The sequence below is a fragment of the Schistocerca americana genome, chromosome 4 (assembly GCF_021461395.2).
Source record: "Schistocerca americana isolate TAMUIC-IGC-003095 chromosome 4, iqSchAmer2.1, whole genome shotgun sequence".
Taxonomy (NCBI): Eukaryota; Metazoa; Arthropoda; class Insecta; order Orthoptera; family Acrididae; genus Schistocerca; species Schistocerca americana.
In genome coordinates this window covers 442,501,493-442,520,166 of record NC_060122.1, presented here as the reverse complement: position 1 = coordinate 442,520,166, position 18,674 = coordinate 442,501,493, and the positions used below count along the sequence as shown (strand labels likewise).

At 38.5% G+C, this 18,674-nt stretch overlaps 1 protein-coding gene across 7 annotated transcripts in view; it reads right to left on the bottom strand.

Moving 5' to 3' along the window:
* Positions 1-5,082: 5,082 nt before the first annotated feature.
* Positions 5,083-18,674, bottom strand: part of LOC124613172 (syntaxin-12-like) — a 58,330-nt gene continuing 44,738 nt past the window's right edge. For 6 of the 7 annotated variants that reach the window (XM_047141802.1, XM_047141803.1, XM_047141807.1 and 3 more), the window contains one exon: positions 14,405-14,806. In XM_047141802.1, coding sequence (XP_046997758.1) covers positions 14,585-14,806 — 222 coding nt within the window. In that variant the 3' untranslated portion in view covers positions 14,405-14,584. Of the gene's footprint in view, positions 5,590-14,404; positions 14,807-18,674 lie in introns of those variants that run through there. The other variant, XM_047141804.1, reaches the window with a different exon arrangement.

Sequence of the window (18,674 nt, the reverse complement as noted above, 5' to 3'; positions counted from 1 at the left end):
AAGTGTCGTGTAGAATGCAGAATTCCTCATCCAATTTCCTGAGCAAGCATCAAAATAAGAAGAACTGCAACACCACAGGAAAACTATCAGTTTCACTGTAATGTACCCTAAAAAAAAAAATGCCTGCTGTCCCTTTATATTATAATTCAAAACCATTTTGATTAATACAAACTAATTCTTTGATTACTGAGAACCCTCTACGCATACTAAGAGATTTTTAAAATACCTTCTTGAAATAAGTTGTACTAAAACATTGAAGCATTCCCTAAATTAAGTAAAATGATTTTTATTGAAGAAGAAGAGTTTTGAAAAAAAAAAAAATTACTGGTGTGTTGAGATTCTCTGTGATGGTTGAGTCCCAGTACAATATATCTGAGCACTGATAGCTCAAAGTCAACTGTTCACTTGTGTAGCACCTCAGAGAGCCGCTAGATGGATGTTCCTGCCCCCATAAAATGCGACATGACTTGATAAACATACCACAGATGTGATCAGTTCCCACATATTCATTCTGCCTTGTACTTTCATAGTTTTACTGATTGCAGAACTTTACCATATAATGGGGGACTGACCAAAGAAAAAATTCTGGGGCTGCTTGAAGAATGTGGTTCCCAAATTGATAATGGTTTTGAAACTGAGCACAGTATTTCTGGAACAGACAGTAATCTGCTTTTCTCCTCTACTGTATAAGCAGCAGCCACACACAGACAGTGAAAAAGTTTGACATCTGCAGGACTGCAGTAGTCACTGTAGCCTGACAGGCATATTTTAAGTATTGGTAGAAGCTGCTGCCCCCAACACCAGGCCAAACAGAGTCCCAAATTGAGGTTTTGTCACATTATTGAGCTCAATACTGTAGGGGTCTGGTGGTTCGGACATGTGGCACAATGTTTCATCTCAGTGTAATGCATTAACAGAGATTACAACATGTTTGAAATTTTTTAAAATAATTATATGTGCTAAATTATTAATGAACTTCAGAAGTTCAATAATTTCAGCTAAATGCATTGACATGTCAATTGGTGGAAATTTTTAATGTTCATATTTGTGGGAATTCACATTACCTATCACCTGTTTTAATTTTGTTGGCAAAATGTTAACACAAAATAAACGTTAGCTATAGGAAGTAGCCAATTGTGCACATTGGTAGAAATTTTTGTGAACAACCTAGAGAACAAATTGTTTAGCTCTTTCACAGAAATGAAAGAGAATAGAATTTATTTCCAGCTGTGCAGTTAGGAGTTTAGAGTGGCAGGGGGAGGGTAGGGGGATGATGTATAAGAACTGTTGGAAATATTAAATGATCAGAACTCAAAAATGCAAATCACATTACGAGCTGTAAAAGAATGATGTGATTAATTTTCTAAATCTGACCATCATAGTGGATGGAGGAAGGTGTAACTTCAGTGTCTTTAGAAGAACCACATACTCAGTTAAAATTATACGTGAGATTTCGTGCCTTCCAGCCCAACATAAGAGAGTGTACTTTCCTGACCTGTGCAACAGGGCTCTCAGACTGTCCATCTCCAAAGACATACTGGAATGAAAACTGGGAGTTATTAAGCAGGTGGCAGTAGCAAGTGGATATATGACATAAGATGTCATGCATATTTTTAGGAAAATCAAAAGTGAGGTTGCTAATACAAATGAAACAATTAAGGAAGTAAAAGCTAAGATGAATATGTCACATGGACACACAAATGATGAGTGTCAGAAACCTAGCTTTAATGCGTAAACCCTGCATCACAAATAAGGAACAATGTTATAGACAGAAACTTGGACATGTCTGTGAACAGTAGCTGTGAAGTGATAGTCTTGGAAAGGGGTAAAAAAGAAAGAAAGAAAAGAAAAAAGCCAGCCAAGAACTTACTTCTCAGGTTTTGATAATTATAAAATTATCTTCTTCAAAAGGAAATTTTAAGACTGGTTACATCGTGTGTTGAAGAGGTGCGTTAGAATAAAGCATTTTAATTCTATAAACTCTAGGATCATAATATTCTTGGAAAGGATGAAAAGAGTCAAACAACTAGCTGTACCAACAGTCAATCACTGCCACAGCTCTATTCTGCCTTGCCAGGGCTCCAACATTGCTGGAACTGTGAGAGCATACATATTGATTTTGTGGATTCATCCATAAGACAAATCTGGTTAATCTAGTGGACATGTTCTCAAAGTTCCCTTACAATTCCTAGATGACTTCCATCACCACTCAAACAAGCACCAACTCGAAGTAATATTTTTCCATTGAGGACTCCCCTGCAATGCTGGTGGTCAACAGCAGCTCATAATTTTTGTCTTAAAATTTCTGCTTATACTTTCTTTTCATCTTGCTCCCATGGAGTCTCTCTCTCTCTCTCTCTCTCTCTCTCTCTCTCTCTCTCTCTCTCTCTCTCTCTCTCTCTGTCTCTCTCTCTCTGTGTGTGTGTGTGTGTGTGTGTGTGTGTGTGTGTGTGTGTGTGTGTGTGTGTGGGTGGGTGGGTGGGTGTGGGCGCGCGCAAGCAACTAAAAAGGGCCATGACAGCAAACACTTTGGCCCCACAGCTGGCCACAATACCAGATGGGTGATCCCTTTTGGGTCTGCTCCTATGATATCGTGTCTAGGAGGGTACCAAGCACTATTACAGCTGCAAAGAACTTGGATGTAGTTGAGTTAACAGAGCTCACTGGACTGGCCATGCAAACTAGTACCCCCCTCTCTCATTAACATCCATCACTGTTTGTAAACCAGCCATCCACAACATCACTAGCAACACAGTCCAATTTTCAGTCCCACTGGGCCAACCCTCAGCCACCACCGGAGACCCAGTGTCACTGCAGCATCTGCACGCAGGACCTCCTCATGAAGTGAGAACTCCTGCCCCCATCAGCCACGGTCCCACCCACCCAGAACACCAACATGTCCTTGGACACCGATGAATACCTGATACCACAGACAACCAGCCAGTGCCAGATGCATCACCAACATAGGAGCCCATAGCCAAGTTGCCTCTTTCCCTCCCCCTTCATGGTACACCCAAGCCCTGTCTGACATATATGGCACTAGAGGCCTATTAATTGTGGAAGGGTATCTTATATCTTGACCTGAGCCATAAATGTATAGTGTGCAGTTATTGACCACAGCAGGCAATGTGTCTGACATTTCATGTATATTAACCAGCTGGCCCATGCTGCTGCAGTGCTGGAGTCGACAGGTGCTGCTCAGCCAAGAACACTGTTAATTCCTGAATTAACACTGCATCACATTTCAGATCAGTGCTGCTGATAAACGTTATCTCGACTTTCTGAATCCTCCCTAGTTTATAATTTGCTCATTTAACAGTGGGAAATCCAAAATTTTTCATAATATTGTAGTTTTCTCATTTAAAAATCTTGATTGCTTGATGCTCTGCAGCTTTATGATCTTTATTAGAGGACATATTCAAAACACCATGAGCTGCACTTTAAATGTTTATTTACCAAACCAGTCTTCTGGTGTATAACTCATTGTTGGTAGCATCTGATACAGAGGAACAAACAATGGTACACTTTTCCTCTTTTCAATGGTTTTAACTTTGTGTTCAGTCCCTTGGTCACTTACCTTGATAAAAGCAAGTAAGGCAACATTAATTATGTTCAGTCCATTGCAGCTCACATTAAGCTGACATCATATAGTGTAACTGTATCAAAGGAAAATTCAGTCAAGAAAACTAATAAGTACAAGCCATAATTACTGGCCAGTACTTACCTTCAGGAGACAACATGTTTAATACTGCCAACACACACAAAATGAAAGTGGTGCTATTGCTCTAGTTTTTGGAACTATTAGTTCCTTCCTCAGGAAGAAGAGAGGGATTGGGAAGGTTAAAAAAGAAGATAGTTCACTCGGACCTCAAGATGAGAGCGACCCACCTGTAGTGGTGATGAGGTTGAACAAAAATGAAAGGGAGATGTCAGAGCCACTGAGAGGGGGTAAATTAGTAAAGATGATAAGTGCAAAGTGAGAAGTAAAGCTAGGTTAGGGGAAACAGAAATAAAAAGTGCAATTTAGAACTAGGACAACAGAAAACACAGGAAGAGGGAAGGGAGGAAAATGAAACAGTGTAATGAGAAAAGAAAGAGGGAGTGATGTGTTAGTGGAGATCTCCAGAGTTAATAGAAACTGGTATCAGATGAGAGGATCTAAATAGCCTGGACTGTGTAGCAGGCACTGAGGCCCCCCGAGTCTTGCTGTAAAGTGTATTCTCCAATTGGGTACCATGTATTGCCGAGTGAACAGTTCTTCTATGTACATTCATGCACTCAGCCACTTTAGTGGTGGTGATGCCTGTATAAATTGCTGTTTTATCCTCATTCTCACTACATTGTGGGTCCATCTCATGTTGAGATCTGAGTGACACACCTTTCCTTTTTAACCTTCCCAACTATAACTCTCTCTCCCAAGGAAGGAACTAGTAGGTCATTAATTTTAATGTTTGGCAAGCAATTCTGTCTCATATTTATTAATCCTATATTTTAAACCAATTAGGTATGTGAGTGCTAATCTTTCTGTACAGTACTCGACTACAAAGTAGATTACTTACAAAACACTGGTGCAGCCCATCCTAAAATACTGCTCTGGTGTATGTGACATCCACCAAATAAGGCTAAAGGGGATATTGAATTTGTACAAAGGAGGACAGCACATATGGTCACAGGTGTCTCTGACTCATTAATTCTTCTTGCACTTCATACATAAATGGAAAAGAAAGAAACTTAGTATGTGGTACAGTGAGAGACTCTCTACGTCACACACTCCATACTTTGTGGAGTATGGGTGTAGAGTATTTAAACTGTGGTGCAGCTTTTATTTCATGGGAAAAGAACAACTAATTTTGACATGTTGTTGAAAATAATTGATCTTTTGGGAGTTATACAAAGAAAGAAAGAAAGGAATAAATTTTATTGAATAATGAAAGAGCATTGTTTCAAGGTATGAGACAACAAAAAATTGAGAGTTCTCATAGTTTAGCATCCACTGGAGATCTGTGGAATCAGTTTTAAGTAAATACAGAATTTAAAATGGTTGAACCATAGTTTGAGAACAATGAAAGAATTTATTTTAATGCAACTACAAGATGAAAATGGATTGCAAGATATAATTTATGTATGTTATTGATAGAAACATTTAAGGCCTGATATGTCATTCATTATATTACAATAAAATATATTAGACTTTGAGACAAAAATTATTTAAAAACAAAAGTAATGCAACAAAGCAGGTCATGTTAACAATACAAGTCCACAGAGAGATAAAAAAGTGCAGGTTGCACTTTGTAGACAAAGTAATGTGACTTGATTGTGTTATCGAGCATTTGCTTCTTTAACAAAGCAGCAAAATTCTTGAGTAGATGAGGGAATCAAGAAAATTCTAATTTTATTCATTGTTAATTTACTATTACAATATGTTTTGTGTTGTGCTGTTGTAGCACAGCCTCTAAATAAATACATTTTACAAAAATAATGTTTTTGTAATATTCATGTGGAAACTTGCCATATTATAATTCCGATGATAACTGCCAGAATAAGACTTATGCTTATAGCAAAAATGCACTTTCTTCTTCTAGATTTGTTCTGTAAAATATTGGGGGAAAATAATAAATCACATAAAATCTCAATGGGAAAAAAATATTATAAATGTACATCAATTTTTCTAGTGTTTTAAAGTAAGCTGTTCTAAATTAAATTCATGGTAAAAGTCTTTGAGAATTATGAATTTATAACATATAACATCCACTATTTTAATTCATAGGCAATTCAATAGACACCTCCACATTAATGCACAAGTTTGTAGTTCAACATTCCTCCATCAAATTATTTGAAAAAAAAAGTAAGGGAAAAAAATCATTACAGAGAGAAATATCTGCTGGTATGACAGTTTGATGAAACAATGAAATGTCTCCACCAAGGTCTGGTTGTTATCTGATGGTTCAACAACAAGTGCAGTATTGACGAACTAGATAAATGTCTCCATGGAAATAAAGTACCTGCTTCAGTTTCTGCTCTTCTTTGTCAGTTTCGGATTGATTCAAGTCTTTCTTGCATGACAGAATTCAGAGGATCAAACTGTAGCGAAGGAATAATACTTAATTGAGTCATGTAATTTAAAATGTGGAATCTCACAAGGTTTGATACTGAATTCTCTACTGTTCCTACCCTACATAAATAGTCATTCAGTGAGAATGAATTCATTCACTGTAAGCAGAAATACTCTGTGTTCAATGCATATGATAAGTTAAATTTGTGTGCTGGTTTCAGCACAAATTCAGCATTTTGTTGGTGGATACCATGACAAATTGAAGCTTTGTGACATGCTAATATTTCACAATGCTTTAATAATCATTGACCACTAACAGCAGAAATAAGTTTAGTAATTAATGTACAACCGATACCAAATATTTTTAAAGAAAAATTTTAAAAATGTAATTCTGCTTCCATCTCAGTATTCCTAAAATCTGCCAGCTGCTGTGGCCGAGCGGTTCTAAGCGCTTCAGTCTGGAACCGCGCGACCGCTACGGTCGCAGGTTGGAATCCTGCCTAGGGCATGGATGTGTGTGATGTCCTTCAGTCAGTTAGGTTTAAGTAGTTCTAAGTTCTAGGGACTGATGACCTCAGATGTTAAGTCCCACAGTGCTTAGAGCCATTCCTGAAACCTGATATTGACACTGCTTATTTCATAAAGTTCTGTTACCTTTTAGAATGGGTGTTTCAATCACTAGTCATAAATCATTATTACAAAAGTTTATAGGGCAAGGACAGAGCAGATTTTGAAAGGTTACAAAAAAATTTCAGGTGTTTATTTTGTGAGAGTTTTTGTCCTTTGCCAGTCTGTCTCTTGGCATATCAAAGTCCAAGTGAACTCTCAGGTTTTCTCTTTGTGCTTTCAGATGTTCTGCCAAGTTGTTGTTTCCATTTTATCCAAACTATTTTTGACGACTGATGCAGCTGTCTTCTTCAGGTGCTGTGACTTTTGCTGTTATGTGTAGTCACTGCCTGGACTTCAACCAGACTGTGAACTATTGTTGTTCTCACACTACTATTTATAGCTGAGTCTGATATCCATCACCCAGTATGAGAGATGCAAGGAACATCATCAAAATGCCTGACTAAATCAACCAAGCAAACCAGCTATTGAGGAGGCAGTACCTTGAATATAATAGTGTAGTGAAATACAATGAGACCAGTATTACTGTGCAGACGCCAAGTTTGTGGGGCAGCATAATTAGGGAGTGTATTGAAATAAAGATGTCAAGAAACCTAATAAACAGGAATGAAGGTATCAATTTAAATAACATGTGATATCTGGCACTAAGTTTAATGAAATCTTACTGACTGTCACATCCACCAGAGGTGGAGAATGCTAGCATAATTGCATTTCACAGAATATCAGTGTAGCTGTGAAAAATAAAGAGCATTGAAGGGCCTAGTGGATGTCAAGAATAGAACTGGGCTATATATAATGGCATGAGACCAACAATAGTTCACACTCTGGTTGGAGTCCAGGCAGTGTGTACACATAACAGCAAACCTCACAGTACCTCAAGAGGACAGTTGGGTCAGTCATCAAAATATTGTGCATGACATGAAAACATCAACTCAGGAGAACACTTGGAAGCCCACCCTATATTATATTAAATTCCAGTTCACTTCTAGTGCTGTGATATGTGTGTGTGTGTGTGTGTGTGTGTGTGTGTGTGTGTTCTTTCTGCTGTCAAACACACTTAAAGTTGCTTTTAATATAGAGTAAACAACAGTCATTAACTCCAGCTTGACAAAGACAGAATGACAGTGTTTCTTAGGATTTACTTTGTTCATTATTCTGATTTTTTTTTTCAGAATTTCACTGATGTAATAGTACTGCCCCCATATCAGTATGCTTTTGGAGATTGTGACTAGAAAAGACCAAAGTACACCAGCTTAAAACATGACTAACATTTTCTCCTAGTTTAATCTGGAACCAATGTTAAAGTGCAATAGGTTTAATGATTTGACTTATGTATCTTTAGTTAATCCCAGAATTAGTTCCTGCATTTTATCAGGGTTATAGAGTAGTTCAGTACAAGAAATCAAATTCATTTCTAGTTATAATTTTTCCTGAATTACCTGATGTAATTATACATTATTGTTCTGCATATTAAGCAGTGTCATATCATCTGTAACATACTGGTGAATTGGCTCCTACATGGGAAGGTAAATCATGGATTGCCATAATGAAAAGAAATTGAGCAAGGCAGAGTCCTGTGGTGCACCAGTCTGAACTTCCTTCAGTGAAGAGAATCTATTTTTAAACAAGACAAACTATATCCTGTTGCTTAAATAGGACTTGATTACAGCTAAAGATAGGTTTTATATGCCTTAAAATTGCAGTTTCCAGTAGAATATTAAAAGGTAAACAATCAAAGGCTTTACTAAGATCACAAAGTACAATCAATACCAGATACTTATGAAATAAGTAGTAATACAGTGCTCACAAAAGGTGGAGCTCTAGGTTCAGGACTCTGTTCAGCACAAATTATTAACTTGTCACACTTAGTTGACCCTCCAGTAGTTTTCAAGACTTGCTCAAAATATGTAAAATTTGAGTACACAGGCATACTAATAAAAGGGTCGGAACTCAACCACACTATGCTCACAGGGTAAGGTTTTCAGTGTGTTCCACTTCATAACTCACATGAGCTTACAAAGACTCATATTATGCAATTTTAACCAAATATGAATATTTGCTGATACCATAAATAGACATTAACGGTCATGAACTAAAAGAACTACATGTAGAATTCCTTGGGTCCACGTGGATAAAAAGTAGAAGTAGGGGCAACCAAATCACAAAGTGTGGCTCTTTTTTTTTTTTTTTTTTTTTAAGTAAATATAGTATTAATTCATCAAAAAATGGGAATCAACAATATTGTGTAGAGCATTTCCAGAATGCAGAATCAGATTTTCACTCTGTAGCGAAGTGTGCGCTGATATGAAACTTCCTGGCAGATTAAAACTATAAACCCTACCAAGACTCGAACTCCCCCGTCAAAGGCAAAGGTCCCGAGTTCGAGTCTCAGGCCAGCACACAGTTTTAATCTGCCAGGAAGTTTCGTATAAGTGCACACTCCACTACAGAGTGAAAATCTCATCCTGAAAACATTCCCCAGGCTGTGGCTAAGCCAAGTCTCCGCAATATCCTTTCTTCCAGGAGTGCTAGTTCTGCACGGTTTGCAGAAGAGCCTCTGTGAAGTTTGGAAGGTAGGAGACAAGTAACTAGCAGAACTGAAGCTGTGAGGATCTGTCACGAGTTGTGCTTGGGTAGCTCATTCGGTAGAGCACTTGCCCGTGAAAGGCAAAGGTCCTGATTTCATGTCAGTTTTAATCTACCAGGAAATTTCATTTCCAGAATGATTCTTACACTTCGCTGTGGATTTTGTGAGTCTACACTGTTTTGTAAATTCTTCACAGATTAAAACTGTGTAACCTACTGTATCGGGACTCAAACCTGGAAGCCTGCTTTTCACAGGCAAGTGCTCTATCGATTGAGCTATCCAAGCACGACTCACAACTCCCCCTCACACCTTCATATCTGCCACTATCACTCTTTTACCTTTCAACTGTTTTGTAAATTCTTCACAGATTAAAACTGTGTAACCTACTGTATCGGGACTCAAACCTGGAAGCCTGCTTTTCACAGGCAAGTGCTCTATCGATTGAGCTATCCAAGCACGACTCACAACTCCCCCTCACACCTTCATATCTGCCACTATCACTCTTTTACCTTTCAAACTTCATGGAAGATCTCCTGCATACTTGTGGGATTAGCATTCCGGGGAGGAAGGGCATTGTAGATAAATGACTTAGTCATAGCCTAGAGGATTGTTTCCAGAATGAATCTTTTATTCTGTTACAGAGTATGTAGTGTTTTGAAACTTGCTGGCAGATTAATGTTGTGTACAAGGCCAGGACTTGAACCTCAGTTCTGCCAGGAAATTTCAAATCACTGCACAGTCTGCTGCAGAGTAAATGATTTGTTTTGGGAATAAGGTATGTCACTGTAGTATCCTTCCTTCCAGAAGTGGATAGATGCAAACTGAGCAAGAAATACTGACAGAAGTGAAGCTGTAAGCCAGACCTTAAGTCATGCCTGGATACAGAGCCGGTAAGAGCATTGTTCACAAAAGGCAAGTTTCCAGGTTTGATTCGTGGTCTGGCACATAGCTTTAATCTGTCAGGTATAATGGATCTTTTACATTGGGATACATTTATTTTATTTTTTGTTAGATGTTTTAATTAAATAGCTGAATAAATTGTAATTAGGAATAATTTAACTAAGCAGAGTAGAAAAGATAAAGTCAAAGAGATGTTAATTGGGCGGACATTGTCGTAATGTAACGTTATTGCGTTGTTCGGTTGTTAAAACAAGTTGTTTGTGTTCCGTCCTGCTGTTCGGTCGTGTGCGTATCTGAAAGGAATTAATTCGGGGACTAGAATAAACTTTCACATAGTAGTTACGATTCGATGTTCCGACAAAAGGGGTTAACGTCAGTGTTAATTTGAGTTGTGGGCGGCAGGATTAGTTTTGACAGATACGTGAAAACGGACGTAACGAAAGTTGTTCGCATATCATCCTTGAATGTGACTTTTTATTTAATTAACGATTGCGGTCTCATTAAAAGCTATTATCTCATGATTAGGATCAATCCCTCTTTCCTCCTAGATAGTGATCATTCATTAACATTTACGTCATAAGAAAAAGGATTATTAATAAAAGTGATGTTAAATGACAATTACGTGTTATTCCGTTAGTGTGGAACTGACGTAATATTTCTGAAATGACATTGATATATACACTCCTGGAAATTGAAATAAGAACACCGTGAATTCATTGTCCCAGGAAGGGGAAACTTTATTGACACATTCCTGGGGTCAGATACATCACATGATCACACTGACAGAACCACAGGCACATAGACACAGGCAACAGAGCATGCACAATGTCGGCACTAGTACAGTGTATATCCACCTTTCGCAGCAATGCAGGCTGCTATTCTCCCATGGAGACGATCGTAGAGATGCTGGATGTAGTCCTGTGGAACGGCTTGCCATGCCATTTCCACCTGGTGCCTCAGTTGGACCATCGTTCGTGCTGGACGTGCAGACCGCGTGAGACGACGCTTCATCCAGTCCCAAACATGCTCAATGGGGGACAGATCCGGAGATCTTGCTGGGCAGGGTAGTTGACTTACACCTTCTAGAGCACGTTGGGTGGCATGGGATACATGCGGAAGTGCATTGTCCTGTTGGAACAGCAAGTTCCCTTGCCGGTCTAGGAATGGTAGAATGATGGGTTCGATGACGGTTTGGATGTACCGTGCACTATTCAGTGTCCCCTCGACGATCACCAGTGGTGTACGGCCAGTGTAGGAGATCGCTCCCCACACCATGATGCCGGGTGTTGGCCCTGTGTGCCTCGGTCGTATGCAGTCCTGATTGTGGCGCTCACCTGCACGGCGCCAAACACGCATACGACCATCATTGGCACCAAGGCAGAAGCGACTCTCATCGCTGAAGACGACACGTCTCCATTCGTCCCTCCATTCACGCCTGTCGCGACACCACTGGAGGCGGGCTGCACGATGTTGGGGCGTGAGCGGAAGACGGCCTAACGGTGTGCGGGACCGTAGCCCAGCTTCATGGAGACGGTTGCGAATGGTCCTCGCCGATACCCCAGGAGCAACAGTGTCCCTAATTTGCTGGGAAGTGGCGGTGCGGCCCCCTACGGCACTGCGTAGGATCCTACGGTCTTGGCGTGCATCCGTGCGTCGCTGCGGTCCGGTACCAGGTCGACGGGCACATGCACCTTCCGCCGACCACTGGCGACAACATCGATGTACTGTGGAGACCTCACGCCCCACGTGTTGAGCAATTCGGCGGTATGTCCACCCGGCCTCCCGCATGCCCACTATACGCCCTCGCTCAAAGTCCGTCAACGGCACATACGGTTCACGTCCACGCTGTCGCGGCATGCTACCAGTGTTAAAGTCTGCGATGGAGCTCCGTATGCCACGGTAAACTGGCTGACACTGACGGCGGCGGTGCACAAATGCTGCGCAGCTAGCGCCATTCGACGGCCAACACCGCGGTTCCTGGTGTGTCCGCTGTGCCGTGCGTGTGATCATTGCTTGTACAGCCCTCTCGCAGTGTCCGGAGCAAGTATGGTGGGTCTGACACACCGGTGTCAATGTGTTCTTTTTTCCATTTCCAGGAGTGTAATTTGTGTTAAATACTGAACTGAGATAGGAAGTAAATTTAATTAGTGAACATTTGATACTGAGACTATAGAAGCAGAAGCGCTTAAGGTTTCTCTTTAAAATGGCAAAATAGGTACAAACTTTAACTCAATAGTCGACATTATGTATTGCAAAGACATTAGCATTTCATACTTATTTTGACAACGCGCTGTTAATCAAAGGAACGTTGAGTCTCTGTACGAGTAATAAAATTAAATTTAAAAACATAATTAATAACGGCGAACTCCACTTTAACAAACTGTATTGCGTGTCGTCATCGGGCAATAGCTGCTTTATTCATCATGTTCTGTAGTTTTAACCATGAAGAAGAATCAACAACATATCAAGTTATATACTCAAAATGAACAGGAGCAGCTAGAAATATTATTTGATTGATAATTAACTGTTATTAAACATCTCTTTATAGTGGCTTGAACTATATTTAAAACAGTTCAATTATCTGGGAAGCCTAACTTTGAAGAAAGTTATTGCATCCTCAGTTCTAAAATAGTCGTAATTTATCTCCTATTGTAAGCATATCATCTACATGACCATAGAGATTTTTATCAAAGAGTAACAATTACTAATGTCACCAAGTAACAGAGGCATGTTTACAATGAACATTGTATGTGTGCTGCAGCTAAAAGAAATCTTAAATCATTGAATCAAGATCACAAAATACTTTGTAGAGGAAGTTTTTGCTCACGTATCCTGAATGCAACAATTTTCTGTTTTGTACATATGAAAACAGATGTAAATGGTTTGTACAGTCATTGTACCCGATTTCTTATGGTATCTTGACCAAAAAATTTACCAATAGTTAAAAAAAAAAATCCCCTAAAATAATTCTAACTTAACTTGAAAATTTACCATTATGAATTGAGTCTTAAAGTATGTGTGACAAAGAAAAACTTTATAGAAATTAAAGATTTAGCCATAAAGTACAGCTGGAATTAGATCACAAACAATACGATAGGTTACCTGATTGTACAGGGTAGCTGTAATAAAACTGGCACAGAAAACAGGCAAATTACTCTTTACAGAAGTAGGTGCAAATGTCCATTATTGATAGTGATGCAGTGCTGTCCATTATATATCAGACTGTGAAACACATGTAACAAATCTGTTTTAATAATGTATTCATGTTGTGCTGTACCTCTCCTCTGTGTTCAAATTGTTTGAGACGCCTGACACTTCTTGTTTTCCTAAAGATTAAAGCCACAGATCAAGCAATCTTGAAGTTCATGAGATTTTATAGCTTTTGCTGACTACTCAACAAACATGTAAAGTTGTACATGTAGTGCGTGCTGTTGCTCCATTTTGCTGAATATATCCATTGATTCCTTATTAGGTAAATGCCCATAGCACAAATTTTATTGAAATTAAAAGAATTTTTTTCTCCAAAATGAATAAATTCCAGAAAAAAGTTGTAAATTATGCTCATTCCTTTTTTCTATGATCCTGTTTAAAACTGACATATTGCCCTCAATATTGTAACTCCTGTTAGAACCAGCTTATTTTCTCTCCTAGTTAAAACCAGTGTTTTCCCTATACATTTATGTAGAATTTTGGAGAAAACCTGGTATATTACTAACAAAGGATAGTTCTGTACTTGTTTTCAGGCTGTACAAAAACTAAAATGGCAATGCTCTTGATGTCAGTTATTTATTCTTATTTAGACATGCCAAAAAATTTCTGTAAATTTTGCTTGCACTATGTATATTCCGTGCTTTACAGCATCTGTGTTGTTATCACCTAATTCCCAGAGATTTGTGTTTTTTACTGGTCATTTTTCTGCTTTTTCTGACAATGCTTCAGGAACATGTTTATTCTTGCCCTATATTAAGTGAATTATAACAAGGTTTATATGCAGCTTGGAACACTATTAGTATGACCTTCCTTTTGATTGTTAGCAATGTTGTCTAATGTACCAATGGTTGGGATATGATGCATACGCAGCATAAGTATCTGTTTTATTTACTTCATGTGTCAGTTGTTCACAGTTGTCTCTTGTGGTCCTCTCATACAGGGACCATCAAGGAAATGGCATGAGTTTCAAATAAAATATACACAGTCAGCTTTCCTTACAAAATATTTTATTTGTTACAATACACAGTGTATGTTGGGAATTTCATTTTACATTCATGTTTTAAAGATCACATCACTCACATGTTGCCCATTTATGTTTGTATGTGATTATAGCCAATCTCAAAAACTCTGAGCAGCATCAATTCACATCTGATTTGGAATATGAACAAGTTCCTTTTGGATTGTCATCTTCCAATCTTCAAAGCAGTTCAGCTTGTTACATATACCCAGAACTTGATATACCCCCACAAAAAGGAGTCACATGAGCTTAGATCAGGCAAACAAGAAGGCCAGTGAAAATTATCATATCTGGGGATAGTGGCCTGGAATCTGATCCTGTAAGACAGCCATTGAATTACAAGCTGTGTGTGCAGTTGCACCATCTTGTTGAAACCATACTCTTCACACTGCCCATCTGCAAACTCGAGGTTCTGGAATGGAGAAGGTTTGGAACACCATAATGTAGTGCTCTGAATTCATGGTCACAGTAATGTTGCTTTCCTCAAAAAAAATATGGCCAATAATGACATTCTTTCCAACTGCACACTATACTGCTACTCTTGGTCTGTGTTGTGGGGACTCGTGTAACATTAGAGTGTTTTCATTACATTGGTACTTACAGTTTCATTTGTTAATGAACTTGTTTAAATGAAAGTAGGCTCCTCGACTCATGTGAAAACTCATGTTTTCATTATTTCTATGAATTCAAGCATGATTTAACAAAAGAAATGGCATTGTTCATAATCATCTTCACTAAGCTGCTGATATACCTGAATTTTGTATGGGAGGTAGTATCAGTATTATAACTGAGCAGTTGGCCTCAGAGAGTGAGCTATGGCTTTCATTTGTCTGTTATGGTGGAAAGCTTAGTTCTGGTGATGTCATGACTTATGGAGCCGACCTGTTCCACTACTGTGAAAGGCACTGCTAACCTCTTAGCTGCATTAAATAGCTGCTCTTTATCTCTTGCTAATTTTTTGGAATATCATATTAGTTCTAAAGAAACTGATGTTGATATGTTTGTCCAAACAATATATAACCACAGGGATAAAAATCTTAATGTAAGTGGTAATAAATTATCTGTATATTTATATTGGTACAATATGGATAAAAGAGGAGTTGTCACATTAATAAAAGAGGAATATAAATAAAAATGTAGACAAAGTAAATTCTTTATAGAACAGGATATAGAAGCATGTGCTTGTGAATTTATATTAGAAAATGTAATACTTGTGATTGTTACAGCATACAGGTCTCAGTGGTAACAGGAAAATGCGAGGTGCAATTTTGGAGGGATAAGACTTTCCTTCCTTCCAGTAGGAAAAGAGTTTCTGAAACTCTGCCTCCAGGTCATGACGAGGAATGGATGACCTGGAAATCTTTGAAGATGTTGAGATCAGCAGTGGGTAGATCAAGGTTTAATCTGGCACGATGAGGCTACAGCACAGAAAACAATATTAAGTGTGATTGTGGAGAAGTCCAGACTGTCCAGCACATGATTCATAGTTGACTGTGTCCAGCCTCCCATATTGCAGAAGACTCCATCAAGTGACAAAAAATGTATGGGAAGTGGCCAAATTTTGGTGGAAAATGTATGACGCGTGCACCTATGTATGTTTCTGACAAAAGAATTTTAAAAAAATAGTTAATTGTGCTGTCTGTCTTAGATAAAGAAGGGATTATTAATTTGCAGTGATTTTGATGTGACTTTCTTGAAGGAGTCTGACAGAAAAAATTATCTAGAGGATCTGTTAGTGACTTATAATTTATCGTCATAAATTTCTGTGCCTGAGTTGCTCAAGACAGTAGTACCCTTATAGACAATGCATTCATTCATCATGTGGAATTATGCCATCCTGAGGTAAACAGGGTGTCAGATCATGATGCCTAGTTAATTACATTACACAACTTAGCTGCATGTATGGTTCAGAAACATTTAAAGAAAACAGTGAGGCTGATTAATGACATAACAGAATATTTTAAAGAAAGTTTGAAAAATGCTGGCTATAGTGGACTCTAAATTCACCATGTTTCTGAAAGAGTTTTTTTTCCATTTTTTAAAGCAGTTTACGTTAAAAGGAAATTAAATGCAGTACCGAGAAGCTACAAAGAAACCTTGGATCATTGCAGGTGTCAGAGTACCTTCACAATGAAAAATAACCATGTTCAAGATGGCCAGAACAAATAACAACCCTGAAATTCATATTGACAAAAATTGTACAAAAATGCTACGGTATACACATGTTTTCCAAAATTGACAGATCAGACAGTAAAATCAAATCAAATTGGAATGTTATTAAAAGAGAGAGAAGGAAAGAACCATGAAGATAACTTCATTTCTGTTAAGGAGAATGGAAGCTCTGTAAAAGACATTCATCTGTAGCAGATATATTTAATAATTACTTTGTAAAACTAGATAAGAATATGTTCCAAATACTTCAGAAGAAAAAGCAAAACTATACACCAAAGAAGCAATTCAGAGGATATTTAGCGAAATAAAAATTGATCACATGTCCCCATCTGAAATAAAGAAGATCATTATGACTCTAAAAAGTAAAAGTTAATATGGGGAGGATAATACCTCCAATAAGACATTAAAAAGTTGTGTTCCTGTAATATTCTTATGTAATGCATCATTAACTCAGTGTGTTTTCCAAGACAGGTTAAAATTTGTCATTGTTAGGCGTTTCTATAAGAAAGGTGACTCTACAGACATCAATAACTGCCATCCAGTGTTGCCCCCTTCACCATTTCCTAAAATTTTGGGATGTTTTGTCACTCATCTATGTAGTAATGAGATTCTTAGCCAATTCTAGTTTGGATTTTGAAAGGGCCACTGCTTTGAGATAACTATTTATAAGTTTACTGATCACACAATAAAATCTTTAATGTGCAGTCAATCCCACCGCACATAAGTGCACAAGCACACATTCAGATTCTGAGGAGTCTGCAATGCCACGCAGAGGAATTGGAGCATCTTGGAACCTCAAACAAAATGAAATACAGGAAAGCAAACCACATAGAAACTTTTAATGCAAATTCACTTTTGAAAGTGGGGAAACTTAAGACTCTAATGGACACATTAAATGAACATAAAATCATCATTACAGCTGTGCAAGAGACCAGGTTCTTGGATGAGGACAGCTTTGAATCAGGAGGATTCAGGATACTTAAGGGGAAGACGGGGACAAGAGTTTCGAAAAATGTTCCCCACCCTGGGTCAGGTTTCGTAATTGACAAGAAAGTATTAGGCCCCATTATATGCTGTGAGTCTGCCCCTGAAAGGCTATCCACACTCACGTTTAAATCGACCAACAGAGTATATACCATTGCAAATGTTCACGCCCCTATAAACATTAACAACAAAAAGAATAAGGAGAAGGTGGAACTATTTTGGGACAAACTAGATGACACAATGCAAAAGATCCCCAAAAAGCATAGTGTCATCCTTCTCGATGATTTAAACGCCCAAATGGAGAGAGAGAGAGAGAGAAAAGTTTCAGGTTTATAGTGGGAAGATACTTGGCACATAACAGGATGAACCAAAATGGTATCATGCTCATCAAATTATGCCAGGTGCACAGTTTGGTCCTGAAGTCAACTAGCCTTAAGAAATTGCCAAGAAAGCAGAAGACATGGATTTCACCTAATCCTCTCCTGGGAGAATTTCAGTTAAATCACATAGTGATAAAGTGGAAATTTGATAAGGAAATCCAAAATGTTAGGGTTCTCAGAGGGGCCAACATCAACTCTGACCACTACCTATCTAAAGTGAAACTGAAGATCATCCCAAGAGTAACTCCCATAGGAAAATCCTTGCATGAAGGAGATCTGATCCAGAGAAAATAAAGGAGAAGGAGGAGGAATGGGGCAAGTTAGCCAGTGACCTAGAAGACCAGGACTGGAAGCAGATGGAGAAGAGTCCTATAACCAAGGCAGAGCAGCTTGGTCCTGTTCCCAGGATGAAGCAGCACAGGTGGTGGAATAATGAGTGTGATAGACTACTTGATCTGAGGAAGAAGGCATCGCACATCTGGCAAACCAAAAAGAATGAGAGTGCCTGGCAGCACTTTGTGGAAACTAGGAAGATGGTGTTCAAGGAGATCAAGAAAGTTAAGAAGGCGCAAGAAGACCAACTGCTCAGGATGATAAATGATTCTAAGAACAACATGAGAAACTATTATCAGATCTTCAGGGAGAAGCTAAACAGATATGACCCCCAAATCTCCAACTTCAGGACAAAAAAGGGAACATGGCATATAGTAATAGGGGCAACTGTAAGATACTAGTAGAATACTT